General features: G+C 46.9%; 1 protein-coding gene across 2 annotated transcripts in view; it reads right to left on the reverse strand.

Moving 5' to 3' along the window:
• Positions 1 to 18560, reverse strand: part of BCAR3 (BCAR3 adaptor protein, NSP family member) — a 139353-nt gene that overhangs the window by 99129 nt on the left and 21664 nt on the right. Inside the window, exons 1-2 of one of the 2 annotated variants that reach the window (XM_024751279.1) lie at positions 17839 to 18036; positions 9911 to 10238 (exon numbers count right to left, since the gene is read on the reverse strand). In XM_024751279.1, coding sequence (XP_024607047.1) covers positions 9911 to 10227 — 317 coding nt within the window. In that variant the 5' untranslated portion in view covers positions 10228 to 10238; positions 17839 to 18036. Of the gene's footprint in view, positions 1 to 9910; positions 10239 to 17838; positions 18037 to 18560 lie in introns of those variants that run through there. The other variant, XM_024751278.1, reaches the window with a different exon arrangement.

Raw genomic sequence — 18560 nt, forward strand, 5'->3', positions numbered from 1 at the left:
CTTGACTGCTCTCTGTCATCTCAGTCCTAACCCTCGGTATGTCTGGTAGACTCTACCTGCAAAACAGATCTAGAATCCACCCACCTTCATCTCCTCCACTGTCATCCCAGAGCAGACCCCACCGCTTCCCGTACTGCTGCCATCGCCTCCTGCCCTCTCTCCGGCTTCTCTTCCGTCAATCACTTCTCCACTGAATCTTCTAAAACTGCATCAGACCATGCTATTCCCTCACTTAAAACCCTTTAAAGGCTTCCCTTGGCCCTATGGAGAAAATCTAAACTCCTTAGTGAGGTCTAGACCGGTACTGTCCAATAGAAATACAATGTGAAAAACATGTAACTTAAACTTTTCTGGTCGCCAGTTGAAAAGAAATAGATGAACTTAATTTTAATAATCTTTTAACCTAATATTTCAAAATTATCAATACATAGTAACATAAAAATATGAATGAGGTATTTTACATTCTCTTTTCATATTAAATCTTCAACTGTTCCCTCCCGCAGAGAGCCATTCCCTCCTCCCAATCCAAGGAACTCAGGGCTCTCTGATGTGATCTTCCTTGCACCTCCTCATTCTGCAGTTATGTATCTGTTGATGCATTTGTCTGCATGCCACCTAAACTGGGCAGTCCCTAAGGACAGGGCCCACATCTATTTTATTCTCCACTGGGTACCTGGTACCTAGCACAATACCTGGCACTAACTAAGCTCAATAAATATTCATCAAAGAATAAACAGTGAAGACACTGACATTGAGTACTACAATCAGACAATCAGACAATCAGACAAGGGCTGGGCCAGTCCACCAAAGGGAGGCTCTGTTCTGGGTCTTAGCACAATGGTGTGCTAATCTTTCTGTGCACCGATGTTTCTGTGCACCTGTAAGCACGAGCGGTGGCCAAGATGCACTGCTGTAGGGCAGCTCAGAGCAGACCCAGGTAGAGGGATTCCAGCCAGACTCCATCAACACGTGGGAAACTTTCTCCCCCATTAGCCGCAGGCATGGAACGTGATCTCAGGTTACACACGAGGATTAAGAGCCTCCCAGGAGGAAGGAAGGGCGGAAACCAACATCTGAGCCCCTGCTTCATGCCAGGTCCTGGGCCAGGCGCCCTCACTTGGGATTGTATTTGACCCCTACAAGCCACCCTTTGAGGACGTGGAGATTCAGAAAGGTGAAGGAACTTACATAAGGTCACAAAGCTACCAGTCTGGTTGCTGGAATCAGCATCAAGGTCGCTAGCAGCTTTCTCTGATGTCCGGGGCTAAATCAACGTCCCAGCAAAAGTACCAACGGCCTTCAGGGTCAGGCGTCACACAGCAGAGTTGGCAGGAGAAGAATAAACAGCTCTGATCAGGTGGAAGCTGAGACCTGCTCCACCCAGAGCCCCAGAAGGCGGTACCAGGCTCAAGAGTGAAAGCCAGAGTGCTGACATTCGGTGGAGCCTTCGTGTTTAGTGACCAATGAATCTTCGCAGCAGTCCTCAGAGGGGATTATTTTCACCCTATTTTATAGTTTAGAACTTGCCCTAGTTCACACACCTAGTAGTGGATAAACAGGCATCTGAACTGAGACCTCTCAGTTACGTGACTCGTGTTCTCACCTCTTACCTCTTACTATGTTTGCAAGTGATTCTGGAACCATGGACAGTCCGCTGCATAAAGGCTGGGTCAACATGGAAGGTTTCTCAGCCTTCTGTAATTTGTCAATAACGGCACAATCCGTAAACAGGAATACCCTCAGCGCTTGTGTTTGGGGCCTCAAAGGAGAGAGAGCTTGAAATTCTGTATGCAATCCTGCAGCTAGTCTCTTAGAGACAGACTGGGTGGTGACAGCATTACAAAACTGTGAACAGCAGGGTGGCCATGGCCTGAGGGCTTATCACTCCTGTGGCTCCAGTCCAGGCCCCAGGAAGGAATCTCCTTCCAATCAACGAGAGTAACTACAACTTCTCCAGCTCCCATCTCTGGCCAGGCTGGGATGGCTCTCAAATCCACATGTGATAAGAACATGAGTAGTCTGTAACTGCATAGCGTTTTCTGTTTACAATATGCTTTAACCTATACTGAGGGGCCTGATAAACTCACAGTTTCTGACTCTCAGGAGACTGAAAAAACCTGACTTTTCTCCGACAGCATGCAGGAGGCCAGAAAAAAAAGGATTTAAAGCAAGTCAGTTGGGGTGGGGTGTGAGGGGTTGCGGGAAAGAGAAGATATTGAACAGCTCCACTCAACAAGGACAGCTTTGTGTAATTCTCTGATCATTCTCTCGGTTGCGGTTTGCAATCAGTTAAAAAAAAATGTCCTTTCGTTTTTCCCAGAACAGCTGAGAATGCACAGATCCCAGCCTTTAGGGCTGAAATCATCCCTGCTAGTAGAGGATTTAGGACTACTGTCAGGCAGCTGGTGGACCTGCAGGCATTTCCTATTCTCTGGGGTCCCCCAACCCTGGGCCGGTACAAGATGCCCAGCAGGGCTGAGCTCACCTCTGACCCAGCTGCTCCTGGCCTCAGCACACCAGGGGCCACCGGAGCCTGGACGTGCACCATTCCTCGGAATTCACTAACCCATCCACAACAGCTGCGCTCAAACACCAAGGGGCGTTTCAAAATGTTAGTAAAACTCAACTTGAAAGTTTAAAAATAAAAATTCAACGCACGGGACATTACATTCTGGAGACATTCTTGGCAGTTAAGCCACGGTCATTCTGCTAACTCAATAAATGTACCTTCTATTAAATAGAATCTATTAGTCTATTAAATAAATTTTTTTCAACTCTAAACCCAACTTTTCCTCTGTGCACAAAAAGCTTCCAATTTGCAGACAGCAGACATGCCCATGTATAAATTATGTGCAGATGTTTGTGTGTGGACCTTCACACTGCAGATCCTTCTGATTACCTGTGAGCTAAAGGGTGATTTATTTGCACGTCTGGGGGAACATCTTGCTTTGCTAAGGAGAGAGCAATAGTTATAGAACTTGGTGGTTCTGAAGAGGAACACATGAAACAATTTTTCAGAAGGGGTCACCAACACAGCCCAGAGTTAGGTCTTTAAAACAGCGTTTAGAGAAGGGTCTGCACAGATCCTGTGCCTTACACTTTTTCTTTAACTTTGAAGAGCTGACACCGTGACCCGGTAGGTTACTTACTGCCTGGGAAAGGATACCGGATTTTAACTTGGGATAATTTTGCAGACTTTCTGGCCCCCATCAGTTAAAACACTTGTGACTAGTCAGTCAGCTCCACTCATGCAAATTCATGAAACACCACATTGTCCAGCCACATGCCCCCTCAGCACAAGGGGCAGAAGGAATTAGGCTCTCAGCAGCTGTTCCCCGGAATGCGTGCCTCCACGTACCCACAAGCAGGAGAAGGACCCACAGTGGACTCCAAGTGCTGAACCTTCAGCTCTCCTGGCAACGCAGACCTCTCACAACAGGAACTGGTCCCCTCTCAGCCCAAGGAAGGTCCCAGATTGATATAAAAATTCATCCTTGAAGATAGATGAATCAAAGGGACACCAGCCAAACAATGCTAATGTCAAGAGGAAATCCCGTCGGCAGACCTCTCAGAGAAGCCTTGCTCTGCTTGCAGAACAAAGGCTCCTTCTGTGACATCAAGCAGCACGTTTAAGAGCGCCGGGCTTCTTGCTTTGGCTACCTTTCAAAACCACAAGTACATCCAAGGGCAGCCAAGACAACAACAAAGCCAAGAGATACAGGTCTCAGAACGAGGAGACCAACTCCCCTTCCAGGCCCGCCTTCTGCCTGCTCTTGGCAGCCAAGGCTCTATCCTCCTCAAGGGGGTGTGTCTGAGATGCTGCAGTCAGACCCCGGGGGGCCCAAAGCTTTCCACGCAAGAAGATAGCTCAGAGGATGCCCACGGCAGGGCCAGCCTTCTTGGGAGGCTATAGAGCGCAGCGTCTGGGAAGTCCCTACAGTAGTTTCCGGGTCCTAATCCCACTAGGGTCTAATCTCAGGTGCTTCAATATCCCTGAACCATTTTCTCAACTGTAACGATGACAACACACTGCTGCTGCTAACGATGAAATCTGCTGTCCCTCACACAGGTTATGATGTTCAAACAAGGCAATTAATGAACATATCCTTTAAGATATTTTAAAACTATAAAATGTTAAGAGGTAATAATTCATGTGGATAGGACGTATGTTTATATGACGGCTTAATAATGCAAATTTTTAGGTCAAAGGGGAGATTTCCTCTGCTTTGCCTGGGGCCTCCCACAGGTTGGGTATTCAATTGATATTCAATCATAATAAAGGTGACTTTTTAATGACTAACAAGGCAAACATGTTTGTTGGGAAAACAGCGAACTTGCAACTTAGAGTATTTCACAAGACAAGGAGGTGCCGTCTGAAGGGCTTCCCTCTGAGTGTACGTGGGTCCACATGAAGAGTGGGTGGGGCCCTCCAAGATGGCTCCACCATCGTCATGCCAACACCAAATGTGATGGAATGGAAGGCTTGCAGACCTGATATCTGGGCAAGTCACTCTTAGCTGAAGTTAACCCCTGAATGCACTATGAAAAGAAACAAGTAAGGCCAAAAGAGTTTACCTGAAACAAGCCCCCCCAAAAAAAAGAAAAAGAAAGAAAAAACCAATAATCTTGGGAATTCCCTGGTGGCACAGTGGTTAAGAATCCGCCTGCCAATGCAGGGGACACGGGTTCAAGTCCTGGTCTGGGAAGATCCCACATGCCATGGAGCAACTAAGACTGTGTGCCACAACTACTGGGCCCATGTGCCACAACTACTGAAGCCGTCGCACCTAGAGCCTGTGCTCTGCAACAAGAGAAGCCACCGCAATGGGAAGCCCACGCACCGCAACGAGAGTAGCCCCCGCTTGCCGCGACTAGAGAAAGCCCATGCACAGCAACGAAGACCCAATGCAGCCAAAAATGAATGAATTTTTTAAAAAATCAATAATGTTGTTAAAGACCTAACTAGTCTTAGGTCCCTAGACTCAGGGATCCAAAACTCTTAACTTTAAAACACATATGGCTCCCAGCTTCCAGTGGTGAGTGAGCTTGGGTGGTGGGTGGTTGGTGTTTTCACAGCTCCACTGGGCTGTCAGAGCTGAGTTAGGAATAGAAGTGCTGTTTCTCTCTCACAGTAGTTCTGTCCAGCACCTTAGTCACACTCTCTGCTCTAGAGCCTCAGGTTCTCATTCATATATCTTGTCCCCAGCTTTTCACATTCACAAATGTTACTTGTTGACGCTGTGGATTGTTCCAAAGAATAAGTGAGGCAGCTCATAATCTTATTGGGAATACTTAAAAGGATAAAAAAAAAAAAAAAAAGAATACACGGTACTTTGAACTCCTCAATACTGGGAACACCTCAGGATACTTTTAAAATGTGCCAGGTAAATAAAAACACATTAACAAGACTGCAAAGCAGGGGAAGAGGACTTTATGATCCTTTGACACAGAGCCACTCGCCTTCTCATTCAGCCTCATTTTGAAGGACGTGCATTTGTTACTCTGTACTGACCTTCAACAATAAGATATTTTAAGTTAAGGAAAAAAGATGTGAATTTGGACGAACGTAATTCTGAATCAGAAACAAACGTAAACCAGCAGTGCTTGTTAAGTCTTCCACAGCCTGGACTTGAAATTCATGACTTGTGTCCACCTCCGATAAGATCTTTTACTGAGGTCTGATCTATGTCCAAGTCAGTTTTCAAGTTCAAAAGCTTTGAACTGCTGGCAGGGTGACAGCTTGGGCCTTGGGTGTTTATCGAGAACGTCCTCAAGCTAGAAAGGGTGGCTCCATTTCCACCCTCGGCCCCTGGGAGTTTCCCCTGGTAAGAGCAGACACCCAGCCTAGACCTTAGAACTTCAGGGAATGAGTTTGTGAACCGTCTGTATGTGGTACGTCATGGATACCTAGCTCAATATAGAGTTTAACTTAATGAATAAAAAGTGGCCACAGGAAGCCAGCTGGTTCTGACCCCACATAGTGCAGCCTGGCATTTGTGCTTAATTTTGGCTAGCCATAAGTTATGGTTCTTTGCTACCTCATAACCTTCCTAAGAGGGAGCAATGATGGCTCTGCTTCTGCATCCCAGAGTGTTAGGTGCCAGTGATGCGACATTAACATTGCCGTGCACAGGCATGCACTTCCACATGCACCTGTCATCAGCAGGCCACCCGGCGAGACTCCACAGAGCAGAACCTTCTGACCCCCAGAACACGCTGGGGAACATTGTGGTTTGATGTCAGAAACTTTGCAGACTCTCCAGTGCCTTCTCCAGAGAATATCTGGGCCTCAACTTATTTTCTTCTTGTAATACTGCAACTACACAACTAAAAATAATTCTGAACTCTTGCCTGCCTAGCTCTTTCCCAACATGTGTACTATTCACCTCTCAATGTGCTACACCCCAGCTGCAGGTCACCCCAGCTTGTTTTGGGTTTTTCAAACATGCCAAACTTGTTCCCACCCCCAGTTCCTTGCACTTGCTCTCCCTAGGCCCAGAGAGCCTTCCACTAGTTCTTTTCCTCAGAGACCTGTCCACCCTATAAAAAAGATACAACCCCAATAAATCTCTAGTGTATCACTCTAGTTCCTCTACATCACTGAGTATAATCTGCAATTGTCTTGTTTATTTACTTGTATTTATTTTCTGGGTCCCTCACTGCAATGTTAGCTCTGGAAGAACACTGTTTCTGATGTTCCATTGTTATCCTGTTAGTTTACGTTATTTCCCCACCCTGTAAGAGGGCAATGATTTGACAGCTAGAATGTCTACTGTGTCAGACCAGCACTTCAGCTAAGATACACAGAGGAAATCAGCAGAATTTTCCTGGTGAAGCAACGGTGCTTATAAAATCAATGTATTCTAATTAACACAGGTGCTCAATATATAGGCATGGAACAAATAAATGAGCTAGGATCAAAATGGCTTTCCTTGCTACAGGGTAGGACAAAAAGAGAGACACCAGGAGATACAGCAGAAGAAACCATCCCCTGCTTTACCCGATAGCATCACAGGTTGCTGGTCTTCCTCAACAGGAAAAGGGGTGCAGAGTTTCTAAACCAGCTCTAACAAGCAGGGTCACAACCAGGCCCATTATAGATGCAGAGAAGAAGCCTTTACAACAATGAGGCTTATTTACCCAGGTCCCTGGTGGATAGAAGGAGAAATCAATTCTTGTTCTAAAGTATCCTGAAGCTGACCCGATGATACATCCACACACAATTTTATTTCAGCACGTTGACAACTAAATACAGGTATCCCTGCTTTTCGAGAGTTTGCTTTACATCACTTAGCTTTTAGGAAAAGACCTACGTTAGTACCTGATTTCAGTAATCAAAAGAAATCTGAGGAGGATTTTTGCTTTTGTGAAAAAAGGTGAAAAGTGAAAACAGTGTTCAGTGTCTGTTTTCAAGAAGTTGTTACAGATGCAGTGTGTACACAGAGCAGCAGCAAGAGTGGCACCACCAAGCTCCTTCTCTGGAACTACACTCAGCGTCTCAGCATCAAACTGCCCTAGCTTTGAACTGTCTGTGAGCACCGGGCTTTATCTCCATTTATCTTGTGCATCCTTTAGCAAGATGTGTCCTAAGGTAATTGTTTCTTCATTTCACACCATTTCAGCTTATGGAGGGTTTCACAGGAATGCTCTGGATAGTGGGGGCCACCTACACAAGGAGAGGCAGCTCCTGATTTATAGACATACTGACATCTCTATAGAATTGGATGGACGAGTGCCTTTTGTGAGTTATAGTCATTTTTATAAAGGGGGAAATTGTCTAATGGGAAGAAAATGAATGCAGATTAACTGGAGTGAAATCATCTAAATACGTCCTTGGGAAGTGACTGAGGAGCAACAGCTTCTGTTCTGAGGAAATAAGATACACTACTTCTACACAGTGAGATGGATATACATTTGTGGTGTTTTAAAAGATTTTGAAGACTCACTTTCAGAAAACCCTATTTCAACCACGCAGTTTAATTTCTGTTCTCCGGGCTTTCGCAGCAGTGTTTCCTGGCTTTGTTCCCACTGCATCCTGACCTGGAGGTGCTTCCCCCTCTTCAACACCTGCGGACACCTACTCTTTACTTTTAAAACACAGATCAAATGTGAAACCTTCCCTGAACTTCAATTTCCCTCCAAGAAGGAATTAAACATTTCCCTCTCCATATTTCCATAGCAACTTACACACACAGGCATTTCACCTACAGTTGGTTTTCATATTGCAAACTGGATGTAATTAAATACATAGAGAACGTGAATTGCAGTGCCTAGACTGGCTGCAGGTTCTATTATGTGATGGTGCTATGGAACTGCTGCTGCTTGTTGCTACAGAAACGTAAGGCTGAATGAATGGCTGGCGGCTCATTTTGTGAACTGGGCTGGAATTTCTTTTGCATCTTATTTCACTTGTGTCTCATATCTTTCATTACAATGGGTAATAAAAGTGATAACAGTGTGTATAAGAAGTCCTGGTTAATGATAATATTGTGTAGAGCTAGGAAAATAAAGGCCATGACTTATGCAAAAGTCAAGGGTGATAAATTCTTTGAAAAGATTAAAAAAAAGAATTGGATGGACGTAGTTCATAATCTGATGTTATGATAAAAAGAAATGCTGTGGTTCCTTTTGAGGGACTTAATGATAAGGAAGTTGGCCTTCAAAATACTCTCAAATACTGGAAGATATTAAGAAATGGTTCTTTTTTTAGATGTTAGTTATTTTTAAATAGATCTTTTTTTTTTTTTTTTTTTTTTTTTTTTTAGCACACATACATCCCCATATCCCCTTCCCCCTGAGCCTTCCTCTCACCCTCCCCATCCCACCTCTCTAGGTCATCGCAAAGCACCAAGCTGATCTCCCTGTGCTATGCTGCTGCTTCCCACTAGCACTTGGTAGTGAATATGTGTCTCTCACTTCATCCCAGTTTCCCCACCCTGCCCCGCCCTCCTCCATGTCCTCAAGTCCGCTCTCTATATCTACATCTTTATTCCTGCCCTGCCACTAGGTTCATCAGTACCATTCTTTTTCTTTTGTTTTAGATTGCATATATATGTGTCAGCATACAGTATTTGTTTTTCTCTTTCTGACTTATTTCACTCTGTATGACAGACTCTAGGTCCATCCACCTCACTACAGATAACTCAATTTTGTTTCTTTTTATGGCTGAGTAATATTCCATTGTATATATGTACCACTTCTTCTTTATCCATTCATTTGTCCATGGGCATTTAGGTTGCTTCCATGACCTGGCTATTGTAAATAGTGCTGCAATGAACATTGGGGTGCATGTGTCTTTTTGAATCATGGTTTTCTTGGGGTATATGCCCAGTAGTGGGATTGCTGGATCATATGGTAGTTCTGTTTTTAGTTTTTTAAGGAACCTCCATACTGTTCTCCATCGTGGTTGTATCAATTTACATTCCCACCAACAGTGTAGGAGGGTTCCCTTTTCACCACACCCTTTCCAGCATTTATTGTTTCTAGATTTTTTGATATTGGCCATTCTGACAGTGTGAGGTAATACCTCATTGCAGTTTCGATTTTCATTTCTCTAATGATTAGTGATGTTGAGCATCTTTTCATGTTACAGTTTTTTATATTGTGGTTATTATGTTTTTTAAAGTAAGAGTCCTTGTCTTTGAAAGACACACATACCAAAATACTTACAGATAAAATGAGGTCTGAGATTTGCTTCAAAATAATACCAGAGGAAGGAAAGTGGGTGGGAGTACAGACATAGCAGGCCTGGCCATGAGTTGATAACTGTTGAAGCCGGGTGATGGGTCCACAGGAGGTAATGAATCTATCTTCTCTACTTTATGCATATATGACATTTTTCCTAAAAAAAGACTTAAAAAAAAATCCCTTTAAAACAAATCATTTTCACCCATGAAATTAAAGAAGCTACCTGAAGGTGAAGGTTTTGCCTTTCCAGTCTTGCGGTGGGTGCTCCTGGATGACGTCTTGGCTCAGAGGTGAGGGCTGCCGTGGGGATTTGGAATGGGGGAGGGTCCCCATGTGACTGAAGTTATCACAGGACCTTACAGGAGGAGGGCCTTTCTTCTTCCGTGGAAGGGTGCCGTGTATAGACACGTCTTGATAGGCATCTGTGCGATGCTCAGCGAGAGGTGACTTGCTGCTCAGGAGGTCCATGGATGAGGCCAGGGGGAACTGGTGATTCACTGGCATGTTTCTAGGAAGGCTTGCAAACTTTCCCGCAGCCATGATTCTCAACTCTAAGTGGGGAAGAAAAGAGTGAAGGTATAAATCTAAGAAAAGCACAAGAACTGATTTCCCACTTACAAAAGGAAATGGAAATAGACCACATAACAAAAGAAAATGTTCACAGAGTGTTAAAGGACAAACACTGAGTAGCATCACTCGTGACATTTAATACGATGGGCAGTTTACTCATTTCCTTTTTTCATCCTGCAGAAGAATTCTCCTGGGTTGGCAGCAGATCCGCCAATGGAAAAGGGCAAACACGTTTCAGGGACTTTAGAGGCACATGAGCCATTTTATGACTTCAGATGACTGAAGCCGATGGAAAAGCATGACTAACAAAAAAGAATACTGAGGAAAGACTCAAGTTTCAGTAATAAATGCATTTGAGAAAACGTTCAAATATGTTAGATAATTAGCTCACGCATTCCCACCACCCTGTAAATGATAAGAGCAGGTGAAGATGACTGGAATTCCTTAGCTGCTAGAACGCCTTCAGCGCCAGACCAGCCCCTCAGTTGTGCTACCCAGAGAGACAGGACAGATTCTTTCTGGCAAAGACCTGCTGCTTATAAATAAATCAATGTACGCTAATTAACGAAGACGGCCAGGGTCAGGGGTCAGGAGGTGGGCTACTCCTCCATACATCAGGGGCTCAGCGGGAGAGGAAAGCCACTGGGGTGGGGGACGACCTCCATGTACAACCATCCCCCGGAGGGGTCAGGGACCTGCTTGCCACCAGCAGGGTTGAGCAATGCACACGGGTGTCTGTATCGTCAGGGAAGAGTGGGAAGGGCGGAGAAGGAAGAGAAAATGGGGTTGGGGGGCACGGATCATGGAAAGAAAAGGAAAATGCTCTGTGCAAAAGCAGCCCCAACAGTTGTTCCCAGCTATGACCGCTAGCAGAAATGTTCACCCTGAGCAGAGTTAGCACCTCCGCCCCCTAAAAAACAAACTATGGTTTTGATCTAAGCCAAATTATATGACATTTTAAAGGCCAATATATAGAGATAAAGAAACACAAGACTGAATAAAAATTCGGGCTAGTCGCAGGAGACATAAGGATCCAGAATTTGCACCACTCGTCGTGGTATCAGACTGGTCTAGAGATCACAGCTGCATAGCTAAGCCCAAAGCACTGGTCTTCCCCGAGCCTGGTGAGGAGATCATCTCTTTGCACTGTGGTCTCTTCTCAAGCCTTGCAGCACCCATTCCTCACAGACCACCCTTTCCACTGCAAAGGGAACGATGCTGAGTGAAAATCATCACTCACTAGCACCACCGCAGAGACAGTTCCACAAAGGAACTGGGGACTTGGGATGTGGCTTGGAGACAACCAAGAAGAACACAGCCCTCCAGAAGCTGGTAGAGTAAGAGGTGGAACCAGGACAAAGACAGCAGGGTATGCAAAGGAAGCAAATGACAACACACACACCACACACACACACACACACACACACACACACACACACACACACACACAATCCACTGTTTCTACAACAGAGACAGACACCCGAGTGCTGGCAGCTGGGTGGAAGGAGACCCTCCACGCAAGGCATATAATCTGAACCCTGTCCTCAGTTCTTTGCCAAGCCTGGTAATTCTGAGGCCTGTCTGCTCTGTGTCTAACTGGGACCACACAGAAGGCCTGCCTCCCAGTGGGTGCAGACAATGGACCGTGAGTCCCCACGTGGGCCCCTCCCGGGTCTGGCCAGTACCTGGTGCACTGTCAGCACTTGTTCAATGTTAATCATCGTTATTAAAAAAGAAACCAAACTCCCAGCCCTCCCAGCCTGACCACAGTGGCGTAAGCCGACGAGGATTCCCTCACCCTTCGCGCACACTCACAGCTAGGAACTCTCACCTGTCCCAGCTATCAGCACCTTCCCTCTTTATAGACAGGCCTGGATCATTCCCAAGAACCTGGTGGCGAGGCCCAAAGCCCCCCACAGAACCTCTTCGTGTACAAAGGCCCACAGTGTTGGTCACGTCTACCTTCAGGCTAGGACGACGGACCAGAGTTACCCTGGCTCCAGTGTCTCCGGTAGCCTGTTTCGTCTCTGCTTATCCAAGGTCTATCTATTTCAAGATTGAGCCGAAGTGCTTCAGAATGCCCTTCAGCAAGCTACCCTCACCTCAGTGTATTCTCAAGGGATGTTAACACTGCCCTTCCTATTTTCAATTCAACAAACATTTAAGTGCCTACTCCAGATAAGAGACTCAGAGAAACAAAGATGCATAAACCTCAATCCCTGACTATGAACTCAAAGAGACAATACAGTTGATACCTGAACAATGAGGGGCTAATCTGCGTATAACTTATAGTCAGCCCTGCATATCCACAGTTCCCCCATATCCACAGATTCAACCAACCACGGACCATGTACCGTAGTATTTACTATTGAAAAATATCTGTGTATAAGCGGACCCATGCAGTTCAAACCTGTGTTGTTCAAGGGTCAACTGTAATATGTTCATCAATGGGACCCTTAACGTGCTGGAGTGAAGAATAATTAATTTTGACAAAAGGGCTCAAGGAGGATCTCAGAGAGGGCATCACTGGAGATGAAGGATTTTGAAAGGCTGAAAATTGTAGGGAAAAGCCCTCCAAGAGGATGCGACAACAGCAGATGCATAAGGGCAGGGAAGTGCCCCTACAGGCTCAGGAAACTGAGTCACGCGGTGCAGCTTGAGTCACGTTGAGAAGCATTTCCTGGAAGAAGCACAGCTTAGGACCAGATCATGAAGTCTTGAAGGCTGTGTTGAGGTGTCTGAACCTGACTGTCAGTACTAGGGAAGCTCGGGAAGGGTGGGACAGAATCCAGTCTGTGCCTGGGTAGGGAGCTCCGGTCACTCTGGAGGGAGAGAAGGGAGGTGGGGAGGTCAGTCAGCAACAAGCCAGCAAGGAGTGATGGAGGACTCCGACCTGGGGCAGTGGCCACGGGAAGGGAAAGGAAGGGCAGAGCGAGGGGCTAGAAGCTCGAGGCCTCTGGCCGGGAGGAAGGAGGCCACAGCCAAGGGAGGACGGGGCTATGGTGTAACACACTGAGTAGCACAAGAGGGAACCCCTGCGGGCAGGCGAGAGAGTAACAAGCTCACCGCTGGGCCTTGCTGAGTGTGAGGTACCGGTAGGGCAGTTCGGTCTAGCAGGCTAGATACTGGTATGTGCAGTTAGGGGCCAGGACAGGGTGTCGATTTTTAAGAGTCATCAACATAAAGGGAATATTTAAACCCGTGAGTAGATCCCTCAGCTTGTTATTATCAGCTGTGATAACAGTTATGAAAGTACCTCTTAAACTGTCGGGGAACCATACAATATCCATGAATTATATCCTTGCCCTCTCCCACCTGGGCTACTTCAAGCCTATAAGGACCAACGCAAGGGATAAATTCTGAAAACTTAAATCGGCAGCTCTCAATCTGCACATAAGAGTCCTCGGAGAATCTTTTAAAATCCTGACACCCAAGCCGTGAGCCAGACCAACAAAATTACAATCTCGGTGGGTAGGACCCTGGCACCAGTCTTGTTAAAGCTCCCCTAGTATTTATTGTTCACTGTGGAGCCAAGTTTGAGGACCACCAGGTAAGCGAGTTTCTTTGGTACAGAGCAACTGGCACCCAGATTAGTTTCTGGGTAACAGAATAGAATAACAATGAGAAAGCATCACTCAGGCAAAAGAAGCGTTCCCTCATTCATTCTTCATTCAACACACATTTAAGGGGGGCCTCCTGGGTGGTGGGGACTGTGTGTGGGTGCTGGAAACGGTGTCAAACGACTATCACGAGGTTCCTACCCTGCAGAGGAAGCAGACAGTAAGTAATGACCATGCGTGCTGGTGATCCCCAGTACCGTGGGAGCACGCAGAGTGGGGACTGGGGGCCTAGATTAATCTAGCAGCCAGGAAAGGCTTCCCGGAGGAAGGGATGCTGACCTGAAGGATGTGAAGTAGGGTTTAATTACCAGAGGGAGATCATCCAAGCTGAAGTTTCCAGAGTTACAGTTAAATTTCTCAGCTGCAGTTAAATTGGAAATACACAGGCCAGGCTCTCCTCTACAACTTGCTGCCTCTAACTTGGGACTCTTTCCCATTTAAAGTACAGCCTTGCTCTGTGTCTAGTCACTTGGAAAGACTGGCTGCAGCCTGGGCCCTATGTCAAGCTTGAATCGATCCAACGATGGGGGAGGTGGGCTCTGGCCAGAGACCTAACTTTAAACAAACAACCAACAACAACAAAAACACTAAAGCGGGGCAGGGAATGGCAGGGAGAATTATAGGTGGAAGAAACTCATTTGCAGTCTGTTGGTTGCTCTGTTTCCTACTTGAGTTTTATTCACTTTTATTTTTTTCTAGACTCCAGGAACCTGGGGGAAATCCATGGGTGGAAGTGCATGGAATCTAGGTTCAAGGTACATACTTTCCATTCTGACAGAGAAGCCACAACCCCATTTGACCACTAGGCAGAATCTCAGCACGTAATATGTAGATGGAATCTCAGAGAATCAAGCCCCTCTCTTTTTCCAGATAAGGAAAATAAACGTTCATTCACTCAATATAGAGTCTCCGAGAGTTTACAATGTACTAGAGCTGAGGATATAAAAAACTAGATGAGGTCCTGATCTCGTGGAGCCTACACTGTGATGGGGAAGTCCAACCAACACAGACAACAAACTAGATAATATCCCAGTCGTAAGTACCCTAAAGAACATGAAACAGGATGACATGACAGAATACACTTGTTGGGGATGGAGGGCTATTTTACACTACAGTGGTCTGGGAAGACCTCTCTGAAGAGGTAACAATGACATGAGACCTGAAAAAAGAGAAGGAACCAGAAAGAGAGGATCAAATGGAGTTCCAGGCAGGGGATTCGGCAAACGTGAAGGTCTTGAGGTGGGAACATGTGGTTGGAAGAGCACAGTGGAGATTAAGTTCAAGTCTCGAGTTTTTGGCTCCCATGTTTTCTCCACTTGGGGATGTTTCTGTCTTGATGTTCCTAGTCATTATGTACTTCTTATGTACTATTTAATTTTTTAAAATCAAACATGGGTTGACTCAGAACCAAGGCTTTGAAGTAAGACACAAGTTCAAATCCCTACTGTGACAATGTCTTACTGTGTGGCCTGGGACAAGTGACTCAACCTCTCTGACAGTTTCTCATTTGTAAAAATGGGTTAACAATATCTATTTCATGGAGTTGTTGTGAAAAGTAAATACGATTGTGTATGTAAGCCCTTGACATACAGCAAGCATTCAAAAAACAGCAGGTCTCCTCTAAGCAGGGTGGGGACCATGTCTGTCTTGCTTGTAATTGTATCCCTATCACAAAGAGAGTTCACAAATGAAGTCACTGCTCTGGGGAAGACTGCAACCAGGAAGGGTGAGGAGGGAAATGTTTTAACCTAGAGCAATATACGTAACAACAGCAAACCAAGTAGGATGTGAGCATAGATACACAGGCACACTAAGTGACCTCATATGCCGTCTTTAAATAAAAGCCCAGGTAAGACTTTGGCCATCCGACTTCACCTCTCTCTACTGTGCAGGTAAACAGACACAGCGTCCTGATTCAGTCTAATACAAGATCTTGAAATATATACAAAGGTCAAAGACTCTACATCTTGATATGAAAACTCGAGACCCATGTGAACGTTTAAAGAGCTGAAATCCTGATAGGGATGAGAGTAAGCTTGACACACTCCCAACCTAGGTGCTACCTTCCTGACCCTGGTCAGCGGCTGTACTCTGAAATGCTTGTGAACAGCAGGACTGACTCACTTGCTTTATAAAGATGTCTCAAAGAAACTGATGATCACACACAAGTCGAGACAGAGATAAGACGCCCACTTGTTTGAATTTTTCTATTTTACTTCTGAAATGAGATATTTTCAAGTTAAATTCACAGACGGTCATCGGATGTGGGCTTTAAGAACTTTCTATCATATTTTAAACTCTGGAAACGTAACCTCCTCGCTGCCCTATTATGACCATGACAGAGAATTTACAATCCAGATCTGTAGTTTTATATCTTCTCTGCAGAGGCAGACAGGAAGAGGAGATGGAAAAACCACACATATAAAATTGGCTTATCCGCTAAGCATGAAGTTTTGCTTGGGTTTAGGAATTAAGAGTATCCCTTTATTTTGAAGTAAATTATGAAGTCTAGCCAAATGATTGAAGTATGAATAATTCTTCCATGGATTGTATTTCAAGCAACACAGCACAGGATCTACGTGATAAGCGTCTTAAGATTAGCATCCATTTGACAAGCAATCCTTTCTATATGAATAGGAGATTGAGATCTTGGTTAGTCATTCTGGAAATGTCAGGCTTCTCAGAGGCAGTTTAGGGAAAGTTGGAGTCAGGGAATGAGGGAGCCATTGGCAAGGCAAGTTGTTTACGTTATATTCCATACATCCCCTTGCACACTCACGTACAACTGCTTGGCCTGTGGCTTCCCCCCCCCGCCCCCGTTATTACCTGGGCAGCCCCTTACTACTTGGGACTCTCTGAGCCCAGCCCCCAGCACCGAGGGCTCCCCCTGGATCTCGCTTCACTCCTTGGCAACAAGCAGGGAGATTATCCGCCCTCAAACTGACCTCCCCTCCGCCGATGTGTTTTCCTTGGAGAGATCAGTGTAGCCTTGGTATATAAGGGTCAAGGTTTAAAAGAATCTCTGAATGCATGGCTCTACTTTCTATCTCAGCTAATGGCTTTAGGTGAAAGCAGACATGAGGTTAGGCAAGCAATCTTTCACCTTCGCACGTTGCTTCCAGTGAGTTAAAACCAAAACCAGAGTTTTCCACCCCCCAACCCCCAGCCACGACCCACTGTTGTTCCTCCAAGAAATACGCCGGCTCGTCAGCTGCTTTGGAGCCCACTTGACTTCTCCCCGACGAGTGTCTACACCTGATCAAACTTTTAAAGTGGAGGCAGCCTTAGCGGGTAAGGAAAGACGGGCTGAGACCGGAACCTCCTGCCTGTTGCGCCCACCGTCCCTGGTTTCCCAGCCTTCACCTCCCCTTCCCTCCCCTCTCCGACGCAGTGGGAGCGACACAACCAACTATTCATTCTTTCTCAACAAAGGGAGCGAGGGAGGGAGATGTCAACAGTTACGGGGCGGGCTCCTTCGCTTTCTCTGCAAACTTTCCAAGAGATTAGTGGAGAAACTCGCCTCCTCCAAGCCCAGGGCTTCCCCCTCCCCGGCCCTCGCATCCCTCGACCCCCGCACCGGTTTCTAGGGCAGAGAGAGACGGGACCAGGAGGCGCGGCTGGATGCGCAGGGGGTCGGAGAGGCCAGCGCCCGGCAAGATGCCGCTAAAGAGCAAAAAGCAGAGATGCTCGCCGCACGTCGCCTCCCACCTCCCGCCGCGGGCCCCTCCTGGGGAATCCCAGCCGGTTCAGAGGCCCCTAAAGGAGCAGCCCGGTCCCCCATTCAGCCACTCCAGCCCCCAATCGCCAACTCGGCTGGGGGTGGGGTGCGCCGGCTCTACTTTCCTGAAGTAGTAGCCTGAAGTTCGCCAACAAACTTCCCAGTCTGTCCTGCAAGGGGAGGGGGAGGCCGAGGCGCCCCGAGAGGAGCCGCACGCCCGCGGGACTCGCGGCGGAGACTCACCTCCCCGCGCGGCGCCCGGGCTCTCCGGCTGGGGCTCAGAGGCGCTGCACTGTCTGCCCTGCGCCGCGGCTGCTCCCGGAGCAGGAGCCGCTCATGATCGGTGGGGCGCGCCGGCCGAGAAGACCGCGCGCGGCTCGCCTGTGCGCCCGGCGTTTGCGGCTCTCGCTCCCGCCCAGGCCCCAGCCCCGGCCGCAGCAGCTGCAGGAGCGGCTCTAAGCCGGCGGCGCGCACTCCGGCCCTCAACTGGTGATTTGCGGCTTCCCGGCCCCACCCCGGCGAGCCTATTCGCGCAGCCTTGCAGAACCCCCCGCGACATTTACATGCGCTGACCTCGCCTTGCCCTCCTCTGCCCGGATTTTAGAGTTTGGCTCTCTTCGTACCTCCCGAGAAGCCAGTCCTCAAGTGTAGATCGACCACTTCCTCAACGTACGCCTCACGAGAGACAACCCCACCTAATCCACTCCTCTCCCCTCCCCGCGCTATTTCGTTACCCAGCAGATCTGCTTTGCTTGTCTGCAGACACCAGGCTGGCTTTCAGTTTAAAGGGGTTTGATGGGATAAAGACCAGGTAACCACAGATGACCAAGCCATGGGAACAAGCAAATCAATCACACCCACCTGGACATATTGAAAGCCAAGTGGGAGGTGGAAGTGTCACTCCAGTACTAGATGGCTTGGTGGGGTAAAAAATTGGAGTCTGGTGGAGGACTTACACTTATAAA

This window comes from Neophocaena asiaeorientalis, unplaced genomic scaffold (assembly GCF_003031525.2).
Source record: "Neophocaena asiaeorientalis asiaeorientalis breed wild unplaced genomic scaffold, Neophocaena_asiaeorientalis_V1.1 scaffold147, whole genome shotgun sequence".
In the NCBI taxonomy this organism is placed as follows: domain Eukaryota; kingdom Metazoa; phylum Chordata; class Mammalia; order Artiodactyla; family Phocoenidae; genus Neophocaena; species Neophocaena asiaeorientalis.